The sequence below is a fragment of the Gekko japonicus genome, unplaced genomic scaffold, assembly GCF_001447785.1.
Source record: "Gekko japonicus isolate JY-2015 unplaced genomic scaffold, Gekko_japonicus_V1.1 scaffold4186, whole genome shotgun sequence".
Classification (NCBI taxonomy): Eukaryota; Metazoa; Chordata; class Lepidosauria; order Squamata; family Gekkonidae; genus Gekko; species Gekko japonicus.
The window spans coordinates 45,623-62,857 of record NW_015159836.1 but is presented as its reverse complement, the minus strand read 5'-3'; the positions used below and the strand labels follow the sequence as shown (position 1 = coordinate 62,857).

Genomic DNA, 17,235 nt, shown 5'->3' with positions numbered 1-17,235 from the left:
GTAAAAGTTGAACTGTTCTGTTCTGGCTATCAGATGTTGATCCGTGTTGGAGTTGTGTTCGAGTTGAAGAATAAAGTTGTGTTCTTGCTGAATCACTCTCCGACTGCTTTGTTAAGCGAGCGACTTAACAGAGACTCTTCAGCCTTTCCCCCCAATCGTCTTGATCACCCTTCTGAAAATAATACCTCTAGCCACAGATAACACATACTGGCCGCAGTGGTACAGCCCACGGTCCTGTTACCTTTATGAACGCACTTTCCCGAACCCTACTGTTATCATATTTAGCCCTGTCACCAGTGTTCCCTCTAAGCTGAGTTAGTGTGAGCTAGCTCACAGTTTTTTAGCCTCTGGCTCACACATTTTTGTCTTAGCTCAGGGAGGATGGCTAATTGATCAAACTAATTGAAGCAGTAGCCAAATCAGTCGCTCACAATTTTAATGCCAGTGGCTCACAAAGTAGAATTTTTGCTCACATGACTCCACAGCTTAGAGGGAACATTGCCTGTCACCTTTATAAAAGTGTCCTCCTGGACCATTCGGTCTTACTTAGTTTGCAGAACTGCGGGAAGCATGGGGAGCCCTCCTGACCTCCTCAGGGCAGGCCTGTCACGGCTCAGGCGGGGTGTCACCTGACGCTGCCACCACTCTGGTTTTAGGTTCCCTTGAGAAGGCCCCGAGCACCCTTCCCAAGACCTTCAGACCTCCCTTGTTTGGCCGAAATAAGCGTGAGGACCAGGCAGAGTAAACAACAAGGAAAAGGTTTTATTTTTACAGGAGGTCAGCCCAATATGGGAAACAAACAAGGTGCAAGAACAGTATCAGTAAGGGGGTGAAAAGAAAAGGAACCAAATGCCCTAACGCCACTAGACTCACAGTCCCTGGTCCACTGTCTCAGTTGGGCCTCAGTCTGCTCACCCTTCCTCTCAGGATGAGGGTCTCTTCCCTGCAGCAGCCTTCCATCTGGCCCTGCTCTCTTGGAAGAAGAAGAAGAGGAGGAGGAGGAGGAGGAGGAGACTGGATTTATACCCCGCCCTTCACTCGGAGTCTCAAAGCGGCTTACAAACTCCTTTCCCTTCCCCTCCCCACAACAGACACCCGGTGAGGTAGGTGGGGCTGAGAGCTCTCTCGAGGACTGCTCTTGAGAGAACAGCTCTGAGAGAACGATGGCTTGCCCAAGGTCATCCAGCCAGGTGCAAGTGGAGGAGTGGGGAATCAAACCCGGTTCTCCCAGATTAGAGTCCGCGCACTTAACCACGACACCAAACTGGTTCTTTTTCTGTACCAGCTCTTTTATTATCAGTCCCCTTTCTCTGTGATTGGCTAAAATTGGTGCCAAAACCTCTCAGGGGCTTCTGGGAGTTGTAGGCCTGGCCTCCTCCCACTGCTACACAGGCTCCCTGGGCCTGCTAGGCCTTGCTTGCACAGCCCAGATCATGACAAGGCCCTTCCACAAGATGGGGGGCTAGCAGACAGGGGGAGACGGGAAAGGGCTTGACCGCAAGCAGATGGCCGATGAAGGGATCAGCCGCTCGCTCTCTCCTGCTTCCTGCCTCTCTGCTTGAACTCTGCCTCCTCTCTTGACCTGTTGCTGCTGTTGGAAACCACGTTGGGTCCGTCCCTCCCTTAGGGAGGAAAGTGGGGTGTAAATGAAGTAAACAAACAAAAATAAGTGTAATTAAATAATAAACACACAAAACACAAGGGTGGAAGGCAGAATCCTGAGGCCATGGTCCTTATGGGGAGGGGGCTGTGGTTTGGTGTAGCAGCTTGTGGTGTGGTGGTTTTGATGTAGTCTTTAAGAGCGGTGGACTCTAGTCTACAGTTTGGTGTGTAGAGGTTAAGAGCAGTGGACTCTAATCTGGGAGAACAGGGTTTGAATTCTCCACTCCTCCACATGCAGCCAGCTGGGCGACCTTGGGTCAGTCACAAGTTCTCTCGGCGCTCTCTCAGCCCCGCCTACCTCACAGGGTGTCTGTTGTGGGGAGAGGAAGCGAAGGGGATCGTAAGTCACTCTGAGATTCTCAGTGAAGGGTGGGGTATAAATCCAACCAGGGCTCTTTTTGTAGAAAAAGCCCAGCAGGAACTCATTAGCATAATAGGCCACACCCAACAGCAAAACTCATTAGCATATTAGGCCACACCCCTGACAGCACAGCTCATTAGCCCATTAGGCCGCACCCCCATGTTACCAAAAGTGTGGTCATCCAGCCACACCCACCTTTTGATTCTTATTCTGTTTACCTTGTTTGTTATCAAAACCCAGGGCTTTTTTTGAAGCAGGAGCACCTTTGCATGTTAGGCCACACACCCCTAATGTAGCCAATCCTAATGAGTCTCTGCTGTTGGGTGTGGCCTATTATGCTAATGAGTTCCTGCTGGGCGTGGCCAACTCGGGAGCCAGCCGGAACTCCGTTCCTGTGCGTTCCTGCCCAAAAATAGCCCTGAATCCAACTCTTCTTCTTCTACCTCTTCTTTGTCTTCATCTTTGTCTGTTTCATCATCTTTGTCTCCTCCTCCTCCTCTTCCTCCTCTTCTATGGAAGAGCATCTGCTATGCATGCGGAAGGTCCCAGGTTCAATCCCCAGCATCTCCAGTTGAAAGGAGGTGAATATGAAAGACCTCCGCCTGAGACCCTGGAGAGCCGCTGCCTGTCTGAGTAGACAAGACTGATCTTGATGGACTGAAGGTCTGATTCTGTACAAGGCAGCTTCCTGTATTCATCTGGCCCTGGGAAGTATATGCTTTCCAAATCGGGATTGCAAACCAGTTTCAGCCTATGATTTGCACTGCAGAAGAAACTAGTAACTGAATTTATTTATTTACTTACTTACTTCATATGTGTAATGATTCCATGTTTTGGTGTACGTGTGTCTCTAAATGTTGAGTTTGACTGCAGTAATATGAGAAGAGTGATAGAGGGTGACAAGTGTGATGTGATTGGCTGCTGACCGTGTGTCACGAGGAGATTCTGTGATATGAGAGAGACAAGTAGGGAAGAGTTTTGAAGAGAGTCTGTGTGACTCTGAGAGTTATGAAGAGTTCTGTGTGTGAAGTTTGAAGAGAGCATGGTCTGTTTGACTATGGAATTTTGCTTCTATTCTGCGCGAATAAGGCAAACAGTTTAGTCTGAGTGACTATAAGAGCTGATTCTGTTCTGGGTGAATAAGACAAGGAGATTAGCCTGTTTGGATATAAATATATATATGAAAGATTATACTGAGAGTCTATACCTGTCAGAGTGAAGTCTGAGTGACTGTTTGTAGCACCAAGCTTTGCCAGTTATATTTACAAAGTTCCTTTTTTCAGTAACAGTTCAAAATAACCGGAAACCTATTTTGTTCTTTATTAAATAAATCAATTTTTATTTAAGCTTATCCCAGCAATCAGTACAGTACTTCCTCAGGGCCACGTAGTCCTCTGAAGTGCCCAGACCCTAGATCATACTACCAAAAGAGAGAGAATTGAATTTGTTAATTCCTGGTGGCAGCAGAAATCTACCAAGTTTAGGTACACAAAGCATGTTTAAAGGTAAAACCGTTTCCCCACATAGCAAGTACGTCACAATATGTGTCTCGGCTTTCTCCCCAACGGGGACCCAAAGTGACCGACACCCTTCTCCTCTCCTCCATTTCATCCTCACAACAACCCTGTGAGGTAGGTTAGGCTGAGAGTTATATGACTGGCCGAGGGGGGGATTCGAACCCGGGTCTCCCAGATCCCAGTCCCACACCCTTAACCACTACACCACGCTGAATTGTGCTGTAAGAGCATTAGAAGAAGCAGAAGGAAGAGCACACGTGAATAAAAAGCTCACGCCCCTTGTTCCAAACCCATACTTGGGGTTGCGTCTGGACCAGCCCTTTCGTCGCGTGCTCCCAACCGCCAGGCTTAGAAATGGGCAAAGTGACTGGCAGTCTGCAGAGGTTTCTCCCCCCCCCGGATCGTTGAGCCGCTTCGGCTCTGCCGTTTTGCTTTCCTGACCCTCCCCCCCCAGTTGCTTTCCTGCTAGACAGGGAGCCGTTTCAGCTGCTATTTCTGGCTCTTTATAGCGCCCGGGATATTTTGGTGTTCACTCGACCGAGAGCTTACGGCGCTTTCTTAGATTGCTTCGATTCTCCTTGGCGTCGTTTAAGGCTCCCTGGGAATTATCGCAATATTTTAAACAATGCCGACTCAGCATTTCGTTTTGTGAGCCGGTGTAGCGTGCAGTTCTCAGGTAGCTTCCATGTGGAGGTTTGGCTCCATGCCCCCCCCCGCCCCCACCAATGGCAGCTCATTGTTTTTGGGGGGAGTGTCTTCCAGGGCTATTTTTGGGCAGGAACACACAGGAACGGAGTTCCGGCTAGCTCCCAAATTGGCCACGCCCAGCAGGAACTCATTAGCATAATAGGCCACACCCAACAGCAGAAACTCATTAGGATTGGCTACATTAGGGATGTGTAGCCTAACATGCAAAGGAGTTCCTGCTACAAAAAAAGGCCCTGGGTTTTGACAACAAGCAAGGTAAACAGAATAAGAAGCAAAAGGTGGGTGTGGCTGGATGACCACACTTCTGGTGTGGGTGTGGCCTAATGTGCTGGCATCTAGTACCATTTTCTCCCTACCACTTCCTGCCAATTAATTTTTTCAATCAGTGGTAGATAGATCACTGTGACACCACAGCGAAAAGGCGAATGGGCAAAGCCTAGGGGAAAACTTCCCTGTGTAGAGGCTCCGTTGCCCCAGTGAATGACGGTTTGTTCGCAGCTGCAATGGGAATATAGTAAGAACATAAGAATATCAGAAGAGCTCGCAGGATCAGACCAGTGAGGGTCCATCTAGTCCAGCATCCTGTCTCACACAGGAGCCAACCAGTTCCTCTGGAAGGCCAACAACAGGGCAGGGAGGCAGGGACCTTCACAAGAACCTCAGAAGAGCCCTGCTAGATCAGACCAGTGAGGGTCCATCTATTCCGGCATCCCGTCTCCCACAGTGGCCAACCGGTTCCTCTGGAGGGCCAACAACAGGGCAGAGAGGCCAAGGCCTTCCTAAGAACATCAGAAAAGCCCTGCTGGATCAGACCAGTGAGGGTCCATCTAGTCCAACATCCTGTCTCACACAGTGGCCAGCCACTTCCTCTGGAGGGCCAACAACAGAAAACAGAGGCTGAGGCCTTCATAAGAACATCAGAAGAGCCCTGCTGGATCAGACCAGTGGTCCATCTAGTCTAGCATCCTGTCTCACAGAGTGTCCAGTCAGTTCATCTGGAGGGCCAACAACAGGGCAGAGAGGCCGAGGCCTTCATAAGAACATCAAAAGAGCCCTGCTGGATCAGACCATCTAGTCCAGCCTCCTGTCTCCCACAGTGGCCAGTCAGTTCATCTGGAGGGCCAACAACAGGGCAGAGAGAGGCCGAGGCCTTCATAAGAACATCAAAAGAGCCCTGCTGGATCAGACCAGAGGTCCATCTAGTCTAGCATCCTGTCTCACAGAGTGTCCAGTCAGTTCATCTGGAGGGCCAACAACAGGGCAGAGAGGCCGAGGTTTTCAGAAGAACATCAGAAGACCAGAGGTTCCTCTAGTCCAGCATCCCGTCTCCAACAGTGGTCGTCCCCTTCCTCCAGAGGGCCAACAACAGGGCAGAGAGGCCTGGTGCGAAGGTAGCAGACATTACCCGTGTTGTAGATAGGCTGGTAGATAGTGCTGGGGAGGAGCCAGTGGTCGTGGTGCATGTCGGCACCAACCATGTGGGGAAATGCAGTTGTGAGGTCCTGGAGGAGAAATTTAGGCTGCTGGGCAGGAAACTTAGGTCCAGGACCTCCAAAGTAGCCTTCTCAGATGTGCTACCTGTTCCACGCACAGGGCCAGAGAGACAGGCACAGATCAGGAGTCTCAATGCGTGGATGAGACGATGGTGTAGGGGGAAAGGGTTCAAGTTTGTTAGGCACAGCTGGACCTCCTGAAGGCACCTGGTATTTTTGGCCACTGCGTGACAGAGTGTTGGACTGGAGGGGCCATTGGCCTGATCCAACACTGGCTTCTCTTATGTTCTTATAAGAGGGAATTGGATAAGTATATGGAGCAGAGGTCCATCAGTGGCTATTAGCCACAAGGTATAGACAGGAACTCTCGGTCTGGGGCAAGGGATGCTCTGTATTCTTGGTGCCTGGGGTGGCAACAGTGGGAGGGCTTCTAGTGTCCTGGCCCCACTGCTGGACCTCCTGATGGCACCTGGTATTTTTGGCCACTGTGTGACACAGAGTGTTGGACTGGATGGGCCATTGGCCTGATCCAACACTGGCTTCTCTTATGTTCTTATATTCTAACTCTTCTTCTTCCACATGTGGTCTACCGCTAGGTGAAGTACCTTCCCAAATATCAGTCAATCAATTTTTTTCCCCCCCCCCCCCGTTTTCTGCCAACCCTGCCCTTTGGGGAGAATGTCCCGTTCTCTTTTTGGCTTCAGGCGCACAGTGAAGATCCTTGTGCTGTGGAGGCAACCGCTGCTTTTAAGAATCTGCACAGGCGGTCAAACCTCCATTTCCAAAAAGGCAGCCCCAGTCAGAAATTCTTCCCCCAGCTCCTTGCAAAAGATTTTACCATCTCTCCTCGGGGACGGCTGGCATAACTCACCCGTGGCCTTGCCACTCCTGAGTAATGCCACCCTCCCGTATCCCTGCCCGTAAAACCTTTATCTCCCGGCACACCATCAAGCATTCGCTTTTATGTCGCTAAATAAAACGGCATCGTTCGGCTCTAGAAACGCAGCTGGGAGAAGGTGGGAGGAGCCGGGCATGCCTCCGAGCCGCAGTGGGGAAATCTGTGGGTGGCTCGCAGACGCCAGGATTTTTGTAATTCGGGGGGGGGGGCTTTCAATACGTCAGGGGGCACTGATGTCACAAAACAGAAAATAAAATTTGGTGTAGTAGAAGTAGAAGTTTGGTGTAGTGGTTAAGTGCGCGGACTCTAATCTGGGTTTGATTCCCCACGCCTCCACTTGCACCTGGCTGGATGACCTTGGGCAAGCCATAATTCTGATAAGAGCTGTCGTTGAAAAAGAGCAGTTTCTGTCAAGAGCTCTCTCAGCCCCACCTACCTCACAGGGTGTCTGTTGTGGGGAGGGGAAGGGAAAGGAGTTTGTAAGCCCCTCTGAGACACCTTTGGGTAGTGAAGGGCGGGGTATAAATCCAATCTCTTCTTCTTCTTCTTAAATGCGCGGACTCTAATCTGGGAGAACCGGGTTTGATTCCCCACTCCTCCACTTGCACCTGGCTGGATGACCTTGGGCAAGCCGTAGTTCTGAAAAGAGCTGTCCTTGAAAAACAGCCCTTTCTGTCAGAGCTCTCTCAGCCCCACCGACCTCACAGGGTGTCTGTCGTATGGAGGGGAAGGGAAAGGAGTTTGGAAGCTGCTCTGAGACTCTTTTGGGTAGTGAAGGGCGGGGTATAAATCCAGTCTCTTCTTATTTATTTATTTATCAAATTTATACCCCGCCCTCCCTGCAAGCAGGCTCAGGGCGGCTTCCTGCTTCCTAGTTTGATCTGATAAAAGAGCCCCTCTGGATAGGGACTAGGTGTTTGGGGTAGTGGTGAAGTGCGCAGACTCTAATCTGGGAGAACTGGGTTTGATTGCCCACTCTTCCATTTGTACCTGCTGGATGACCTTGGGCAAGCCGTAGTTCTTGAAAAAAAGCCATTTCTGTCAAGAGCTCTCTCAGCCCCACCTACCTCACAGGGTGTCTGTTGTGGGGAGGGGAAGGGAAAGGAGTTCGTAAGCCGCTCTGAGTCTCCCTTGGGTAGTGAAGGGTGAGGTATAAGACAGCCAGTTTAGTGTCGTTGTGAAGTGCGCGGACTCTAATCTGGGAGAACCGGGTTTGATTCCCCACTCCTCTACTTGCACCTGGCTAGATGGCTTGGGCAAATCATAGTTCTGATAAGAGCTGTTCTTGAAAAAGAGCAGTTTCTGTCAAGAGCTCTCTCAGCCCCACCCACCTCACAGGGTGTGTGTTTTGGGGAGGGGAAGGGAAAGGAGTTGCAGTCAGTTCTGACACAGAGCGTACGCACAGACGATCTGCCTTTACTGTCTCAATAAACTTTCTTTTTTTGTGCCCCCAAGGGGCAAAATTTATTTAAAGTTTTCATTATAACACAAACATACATAACGTACATACATATAAACACAAAACATATATGGGGTAATAATACCCTTTTTCATAGTGTGTCTCTAATCCTATAATACTATCTACTCATGAGTAACATGAGTAACGAAAAAGAAAAAAAATACTACATTAATTGCTATATATCTTATAATCCACTTATAATTATCTTAGAAGTCCCGTCTGTATCTGTACCTATATGCTATTATTCTTATTGTACCAATTGTAACATCTTGACCAAGTGTTTTGGAATGTGGAATCCCCGAAAGGGCTTTCAACAATAAAGTCAATTTGTCCATGTCTTGATAAACTTGAACCTTTCTGAAGGAGTGTTGTTGAGAACGGATTGCTGCGGGACTCTGACAGTGACCTTCTTCCTCCCCGCAGGTCGCCAGGTCTCAAGGGAGGGGCATCTTCCTCTTCCGGAAGCTCAAGGACGTGATTGACTGGAGGAAGGTGAGATGCCTCCATCTTCTCACCTCTCAGCCCACCCTAGAACTTGGCGGGGTGAGCATCAGCTGGAGGCTGGCGCCCCTCCCCCCCGGATCTCTGCTTGTCTTGGTAGGGGGGCTATGGTGCAGGTCGACCCACCTGAGGTTGGGGGTGGTGGTCATAATGCCTTACGGTCTTTTCTAGCCCCATAGCATGGCTTCCCCCAGGGAAATACAGACATTGCCAGTTTGGTGTCGTGGTTAAGGGAATGACTGCTCATCTCTAGACTACAGAGATGACTTTATCACAGCTCAGGTGGGGTGTTACCTGACGCTGCCACCACTCTGGTTCCGGGCTCCCTTGAGAAGGCCCAGAGCAGCCTCCCAAGACCTACAGACCTCCCTCATTTGGCCGAATAATAGGCGTGAGGACCAGGCAGAGTAAACAACAAATAAAAGGTTTATTTTTACAGGACAGCCCAATATGGGAAACAAACAGGGTGCAAGAACAATACGATAAGTGGCTGAAGGGAAAAGAAACCAAATGCCCTAACGCAACTAAACATACTGTCCCTAGCTCACTGTCTCATGTGCGCCTCAGTCTGCTCACCCTTCCTCTCATAATGAGGATCTCTTCCCTGTAGCAGCCTTCCTTCTGGCTCTGCTCTCTTGGAAGAAAGAACAACTCCTCTTCTGTACCAGCTCTTTTATTATAAGTCCCCTTTCTCTGTGATTGGCTAAAATTGGCGCCAAAACCTCTCAGAGGCTTCTGGGAGTTGTAGGCCTGGCCTCCTCCCACTGCTACTCAGGCTCCCTGGGCCTGCTAGGCCTTTGCTTGCACAGCCCAGATCATGACAGCCCCCCCACCAGACCAAATCATGGGGTCCATCCCTGGATCCCCATTGATGCAGTCTGCACTCGGGATTTGGGCTGTGCTTTGCCCTTTCAACTCATTCAACATTAACATATAAACACAGTAATAAGTATTAACAAATAAACCACAAATCAGAGAGAAAATGTATACAGTAAGGTGACTAATCATCACAACTTCTGCTAAGTTGGGCTATTTGGAGCCCCTTCCACCACTCCTGGTCTCCTTTGCCACAAAAGCTTCCACGATTTTTCAGTAGCAACTTGCATTTCTCGCTTGGAGAGGGCTTTTTTCACTTTACAGTTAAGTCCATTCACTTTATGTGGTCGAGCTGCCATAGCAGCATCTGCTTTCTCCATACAAGAATAGGTTACAAAACCAAACCCACGGGAACGTTTTGTGTGTGGGTTCCTCATTACCACACAGTCAGTGAGTGTGCCCCATGTTTCAAAGTGTTCTCTCAAACTATCATTGTTAGTTTCAGAACTTAGGCCACCAATAAATAGCTTCCTCAGCTGTTCTGGTTCCTTAGGATTCTGGCCCTGGGAAGGTCTTCTTCTCTTCTGGTCTTCGCATGCCATTTTGGGGAAATGTTCTGACTCAGTTGCTCCTTGTAACAGCCTGCCTGCCTCTCCTTCCGTGCAGTGCTGACCATTACCCCTATTTTGTCCTTCCTGCCACTGACGTACGTGTTCTGCCAGATCTTCCCGTACAAACATAGCCACAGGGGTGTGTTCATACACAGAACCTTCCACTGTCCACTCCACCCTTCATATTGGATAGGTATCCTGGCCACCGGGAGGGCAATCCCTTTGGCATCCTGCAGGCGCCGCACCCATCTTTCTTCACCCGGGATGAGAGACTTAAGATCCACAAGAGAGCGGTGGACGGTGGTCAACAGGGAGCCGGTGTCTCACCAGGCTGCAACACCACACCCGTCTACAGTGACTTCCTTACGGTGGTGCCAAGGAATACATTCTGCGTTGAACTCAGGAGGAGTGGGGTGGGGGCCCACTGGAAGCATATAGTATGAGGGGGTACGTGCCTTAGGGCAACCCCTTTCACCACACCTTACCAGACCCTTACTTGGTCTTGCAAGCACCTTCAGAAAATGGGGCTTCCTTAAGCCAAAAGAAAAACAATTTTTTCCTGCTAGTGCCAAATAGCACTCTGCCTCACCTGGGTCCAAAATTAGTCCATCCCACCACTACAGCCACCATGTCACGGCTCAGGTGGGGTGTCACCTGACGCTGCTACCACTCTGGATTTAGGATCTCTTGAGAAGGCCCAGAGCAGCCTCCCAAGACCTACAGACCTCCCTCATTTGGCCGAATAATAGGCCTGAGGACCAGGCAGAGTAAACAACAAATAAAAGGTTTATTTTTACAGGAGGTCAGCCCAATATGGGAAACAAACAAGGTGCAAGAACAATACAATAAGTAAGTGAAGGGAAAAGAAACCAAATGTCCCTAGCTCACTGTATCAAGTGGGGCACCCTTCCTCTCAGGATGAGGGTCTCTTCCCTGCAGCAGCCTTCCTTCTGGCTCTGCTCTCTTGGAAGAAAGAACAACTCCTCTTCTGTACCAGCTCTTTTATTATAAGTCCCCTTTCTCTGTGATTGGCTAAAATTGGGGCCAAAACCTCTCAGGCTTCTGGGAGTTGTAGGCCTGGCCTTCTCCCACTGCTACTCAGGCTCCCTGGGCCTGCTAGGCCTTTGCTTGTACAGTCCAGATCATGATAACTTCCCATGGAGAAAATGGATATTTTGGAGGGTGGACTCTATGACATTGTACCTCACTGAGGTCCCTGTCCTCTCCAGGGTCCACCCCCAAATTTTCCCAACCTGGATCTGGCAACCTTACGACCCCCAATCCCCTGCTGGTGGCCAGGGGGGACCTGGCAACCCTAGACTGCTGCTAGGCCTAGGGTTGCCAACTGCCAAGTGGGGCCTGGAGAACCCCCAGAATTACAACTGAATTCTAGACAGCAGAGATCTGTCTCCCTGGAGAAAATGGCTGCTTTGGATGGTGGACTCTGTGGTATTATATCCAGGTGAGGCCTCTCCCTTCATGCAGAGGGGACTTTGGGAAAGTATATAGGTGCCCCAGAATCCCACTGACAACTTGGATTTCAGTATGTAGATTAGATCTTGAAAAGGTTGAGCACACTCTTCCTACCTGTTTTTGCATCATGAGAGATCTATGTCCCATTATTCACAGTATCATGCTGACAGGGAAGACTGGCTGTAAAAGTAGGAAATGAACACTAAGTGGTGCAAAGCTTTGTACTGCAAATGTCTTAGATGTATTTTATGTAGTTCTTAGGAGCTGCGGTGGCTCAAGTGGTTAAGACACTGAACTGCAGGCTGTGGAAGGTCAGTAGTTCAGCAGTTCGAGACCCGGTGCCGCAAGACGGAGTGAGCTCCCGTCTCTAGTTCCAGCTTCTGCCAACCTAGCAGTTCAAAAGCAAGAAATTGAAAGTAGATAAATAGGTACCACTTTGGTGGGAAAGTAACAGCGTTTCGTGCGCCTTGGTGTTTAGTCATGCCGGCCACATGACCACGGAAAAGTCTTTGGACAGCGCTGGCTCTTCGGCTTTGAAACGGAGATGAGCACCGCAACCCTAGAGTCGGATTCAACTGGCTTTCGAGCAAGGGAACCTTTACCTTTTATGTAATTCTTACAGGATTGATAGGTCACTCTCGTGCTGTAGTCTGAGCACAACTTTGTGGTATTATTTTAAAAACATTCTTAGCTTCTTGGTATGGTGTGTTTGATAGAGTTCTTGAACTCAGTGGAGTTCTTGATATTGCTTAATCTGTGAGTTACTTTTTTGTTGCACTGTATTCATGCATTCAGTGTAGTCATGATTTTTTTTTCTAGACAGGTAACTTTATTAATCTGTTTGTTTCCATCTTAGTCCCTTTTGCATTGGAGGACAAAAGGTATACAAAACCAAAATGACCAGAGCACACAGTGTATACATTCTTTCTCATTTTTGTGATACAGGTCTTTCCTGTGCTCATTTGCTTTCTACAGATCCATCTAAAATATATCTACTTTTAAAGTTACATTTGTTCTATGATATTTAGCTGGAATTGGAGACTAAATTGTTATCAACCTATTTATGATAATTATATTAACTTCATAATTATAACATGGGTGAAGCATTAAAAAATCTTCAAACGTTGTATCTCAAATTTGTATTCCATCTTTCTTTCTGATGCTGCAGTACTGAATAGCAGTTAGCACTATACATTTTAAGTGGATTAATAGTTATATGGAGTATGCTGAGCCTATTGCCTATATATTTATAACCGTCATTAACAGCATTAAAGATGTACTCATAGGATATAGTTCACTTTAGCTTGGCACCCTATGTAACTGTTAATCCCTAGAAAAAGAATAACATTCTGTCAGGATTATATATCTGAAAGAGAGCTGAAATACAAACTGAGTTGTGGCTTCCGAAGGTGTTTTTAAAAAGTTGTCTCCATGTTACTTAGTGACAGCTAACTTTGCTATTGTGATATTGGCAGTGAGAGGAGAGCAAGAATAAAATGTTCAGGATTTCTTTCCCACTAAACATCATTTCTAGTTTCTTCAACCATCTTGCAAATCTTTTCTCACCAGATAAGTGTATGGTGCTAAGTGTCATTATTGTATAATAAAACACATTTGTATCTTCTTTTCTTTGTTTAAAGCCTGAGGTGGCAGCAACCCTGAAACGCACAGTGGAGGCTTTGTTGGAGAAAGGAGCCGTGGTGAGGAAGTTGGAAAACCTGGGAGAAAGGACCCTGCCGTATAAAATCTCAAAGCATAATCAACGACACACAAGAGGAGGGTATGAGTTACATAAGTCTCATATCTAGGGGACCCCCCCCCCTTTGTGCTGTTTTGTTAAGAAACAAATGCTTAAGGCTGCCATCCAAAAAAGTGCTCTTTGAATGTGCAGAAGAGCAGTGCATGCAGCTGGGGCTTTGATGTTGTCTCAGCAGCTGTTCCCACAGCGCAGGAGACAAGCTGGTCATTAATTGGAGCTGTATATGTGGCTCTCCTCTGCATGCCCATAGCGTTTCTTTGAGTGTGGTCTATGACTGAACACTGTTGCTATGGGCTTCTAATTGGAACTTGCAGAAAAAGTGGGGAGTAAATATTCCCAGTGGAAATATTTATTAATAAATATTAAGAAGTCAGCACAATTTAGAAATGTATGCCCTTTCATGTGTAAGAATCTAATGTTCCCTCTATTTGTTGTCTCTATGAATCAAGTGTTTCAATGATCGGAAAATTAGTTACCCACCCCCCCCCCTGTGCTATTTTTGGGCAGGAACGCACAGGAACGGAGTTCTGGCTGGCTCCTGAGTTGGCCACGCCCAGCAGGAACTCATTAGCATAATAGGCCACACCCAACAGCAGAAACTCATTAGGATTGGCTACATTAGGGGTGTGTGGCCTAACATGCAAAGGAGTTCCTGCTACAAAAAAAGGCCCTGGGTTTTGACAACAAACAAGGTAAGCAGAATAAAAAGCAAAAGGTGGGTGTGGCTGGATGACCACACTTCTCGTAACACAGGAGTTTGGCCTCATATGCTAATGACCTGTGCTGTCAGGGGTGTGGCCTAATATGCTAATGAGTTTATGCTGTTGGGTGTGGCCAATTATGCTAATTAGTTCCTACTGGGCTTTTTCTACAAAAAAAGCCCTGGGAGTTGGGAAGATTGTTCAGATTTATGAGCCAGTTTTAAAGCAATACAAACATAGAACCTTGATTTATTTGGTTTTCCCTAGCATTGTAAATGCAGTAGCGCAATCGTATTTCAGACTTGCTTTGGCAGTCTGTTCAGAGGGGTATCTTCCTTGTGCAGACCCTTGTTTTCACCTGGGGGGGCATTTTTTTGCACAATAGCCAGTGACTTCGGTAAGATGATGATGATGTTGATTTGGAATATTAGTTTATTCCCATTATAATAGCATATTTTGGCCTACTGTTTTAGTGATCTGTTTTTATTAAAGATGACACTGATGGAAAACAAAATAATAATATGTTCTAACCACTACACTAGCTACTTTTGAGGTAAATTATCTTCAACAAAACAAAATGTTCCACTCAGGGGTCATTTCGTAGAAAAAGAGCTAGGGGAACTCATTAGCATAACTCATTAGCATATGCCACACCCCCTGATATCAGGGGCCCGGCGGTGGACCTGCGAGGCCAGCGGGAGTGCGAGGAAGCCCTGCCAAGGCCCTCCCTGGCCCCAGGTAGGCAGGGGTGGGGAGAGGCGGGGAGGAAGCAACTTACCCTCCCTCTTCTCCTGCCTCCTCCTGGCTGAATGAGGGCCGGAAGCGGGGCGGCCGGAATCAGGGGGCGGGGCTTCGTCATGTGCCCCGCCCCCTGCACCTCACCCAGGGGAACTGCGTTCCCCCCGCGTTCCCCCTCGAAATGACCCCTGGTTCCACTTTGTCATGTTGAACATCAAAGTGTTTTAGAGGTGTGGTGAGAATGTACTACAAACTTCCCCTTTAATTTGCTTGTCATTAGGTTTTGCTGTTAAACTCCTTTAGAATACTTTTGGAAAGGAAACTGCCTTTCAGCAAGTATGGTGGAATGTAGCTAGGCAACCAACATTTAATAGATCCTGTATTTAATAATAAAAAATAACAAGCTGATATATTTAACTAGCAGTGTAACATAAAAATGTGTATAACTGGACGGAAAGCCTTTGCAGTTTATCATTTTTTTTTCCTCTGGCAGATATGTCAGAACATACTGTCATATAAACTGCAAAGTTGAGTCTTTAAACTGGTAACTTTAAATTGGTTCACATTTTTGGATTTTTTTTAGTGAAACATGTATCAACTTCATGTAGATCGCTAAAGAAAACATCCAGCATAGCTTAGATCTTTTTCGTGGTCTCTGTGCATCACACCTCTAGGATATAGTGTGCCTGCACCGACCCTGATTGGTAAACTTGAAAGCTAAAAGTTATTTTCGTGCCTGCTCCCAAGTCACGTGCAGGGGCTCCACTGTGCATGACTACAGGGAGGGGCACAATGATCCCTCCAGTTTTCTTCTGACAACTGTGCTGTTAGGACCTCCTACGCTCTGGTCAGGAACTCTCTCTTTTGGGCCTGTTTGGCTCTTCCTTCTCCTCGGACTTCCCGGTCTTCAACCTACAGAAATAAGTTTGCAAATTAGTGACTTTACCTAGAGTGCGGCCCTCCATGGGCCACCCTTCTCCAGCAGCCCCCCCCCCCAGCCTATGGCCAAACGATGGGGCTTCTTTAAGTGATGTTTGAAGTGTGGTAGTAAGATCGCACTCCCTGATGGACACTCCCTCTGCCTTCTGTGCATTGGGGGAACTCACCACGTGGACTCTTGTTTGCATTGCTCAAAGTTCTTGAAACCATTGAGAAAGAACAGAGCTGCGAGGCTTCGAACCGCTTTGCTGAAATCAGCACTCTCTTCCCCGATGGCGTCATCCCAGGAAGCATCAGGCCACGCCTCAGTGTTGACCCCAGCTTCGGCATCGACTGCTGCAATGTCTCTGACACCGGCTCCTACTGATGTCGATCAACTGGTGCTCAAACGCTCGGTCTCGACCAGTATTCCCTCTAAGCTGAGTTAGTGTGAGCTAGCTCACAGTTTTTTAGCCTCCGGCTCACACATTTTCATCTTCGCTCAGGAAGGAAGGCTCCAGAGCAAACTGATTTATGCAGTAGCCCAATCGCTCACTCACAACTTTGATGCCAGTAGCTCACAAAGTAGAATTTTTGCTCACAAGACTCCACAGCTTAGAGGGAACATCCCGACATCTAAGTCCGAAACCTACACCCCTGTTAAGAAACGCAGAAAGGGTAGGGACCTTAAACCTGTCAAGCAGAAGAAACACAAGAGAGACCATAGGTTCCCGCTTAAGGTTCCATCAACACCTCACCATGTACCAGAACCGTCCTCTGTGCCCCCGCCTAAGATGCTTGACTCACCAGTCCGTGGTTGACCACAGGGTGGAACATCCCCACCCATACTGTGTCTGATACAGCTCACGGACTCTGAGCAGTAAATGGACTTAATGGTCCCAATCCTCCAGTGTCAAGAGTCTCCACACTGATTGGGGAGGCCGCAACTTTACGCACCCCTCCCCCTGCCATGTGCCCATCGACGATCGGGATCGATCTCTGGGACTGCCTCTCCCACCTCCGGCCCCATGGGACCAACACCAATGGCAATTCCTATATGGAGCCTACCCACTGTCGGCCAGCATGCCTTGGCTTCTGCCTCACACACCGACAGAATGGGATTGGCAATCCATGTCCTCCTGCCTCTCTTGGTATCAAGAACTGAACCCAACCTCTGTTGATACCAATGGGCAAGTGAGCGCCCGTCTCTAGTCCCAGTTCCTGCCAACATAGCAGTTCGAAAGTTAGAAATTGCAAGTAGATGCACAGGTAGAGCTTCAAGGTAACAGTGTTCCATGCGCCTTGATGTCTCGTCATTCCGGTACAGCTTCAAGGTAACAGTGTTCCATGTGCCTTGATGTCTCGTCATTCTAGCCACATGACCACGAAGGAGTCTTCGGACAGTGCTGGTTCTTCGACTCGGAAACGGGGATGAGCACCGCCCCCTAGAGTTGTATTCGACTGGCTTAAATCTGAACCTTTCTGAAGGCTGTCGAACAAGGGCGTTCCACGCTGGGTTACCAATTGGGAACGGGCAGAGAGACCTGTATCTTCAATCTTGGCAAAGTGGGAAATCAGAGGCTTTAAGAAACCAGTCTTGGTGCAAACCTTTGCAACATT

General features: G+C 48.2%; 2 protein-coding genes across 2 annotated transcripts in view; both read left to right on the top strand.

Moving 5' to 3' along the window:
* LOC107107571 (probable tubulin polyglutamylase TTLL9) overlaps positions 1 to 10,469 on the top strand; it is a gene marked incomplete at its 5' end in the record, with an annotated part of 37,792 nt that extends 27,323 nt beyond the window's left edge. Inside the window, 3 exons of the mRNA XM_015407882.1 lie at positions 8,522 to 8,590; positions 10,057 to 10,121; positions 10,220 to 10,469. Coding sequence (XP_015263368.1) covers positions 8,522 to 8,590; positions 10,057 to 10,121; positions 10,220 to 10,469 — 384 coding nt within the window. The remainder of the gene's footprint in view (positions 1 to 8,521; positions 8,591 to 10,056; positions 10,122 to 10,219) is intronic.
* Positions 10,470 to 12,715: 2,246 nt separating this feature from the next.
* MRPS6 (mitochondrial ribosomal protein S6) overlaps positions 12,716 to 17,235 on the top strand; it is a 12,918-nt gene continuing 8,398 nt past the window's right edge. Inside the window, exons 1-2 of the mRNA XM_015407871.1 lie at positions 12,716 to 12,775; positions 13,140 to 13,279. Coding sequence (XP_015263357.1) covers positions 12,716 to 12,775; positions 13,140 to 13,279 — 200 coding nt within the window. The remainder of the gene's footprint in view (positions 12,776 to 13,139; positions 13,280 to 17,235) is intronic.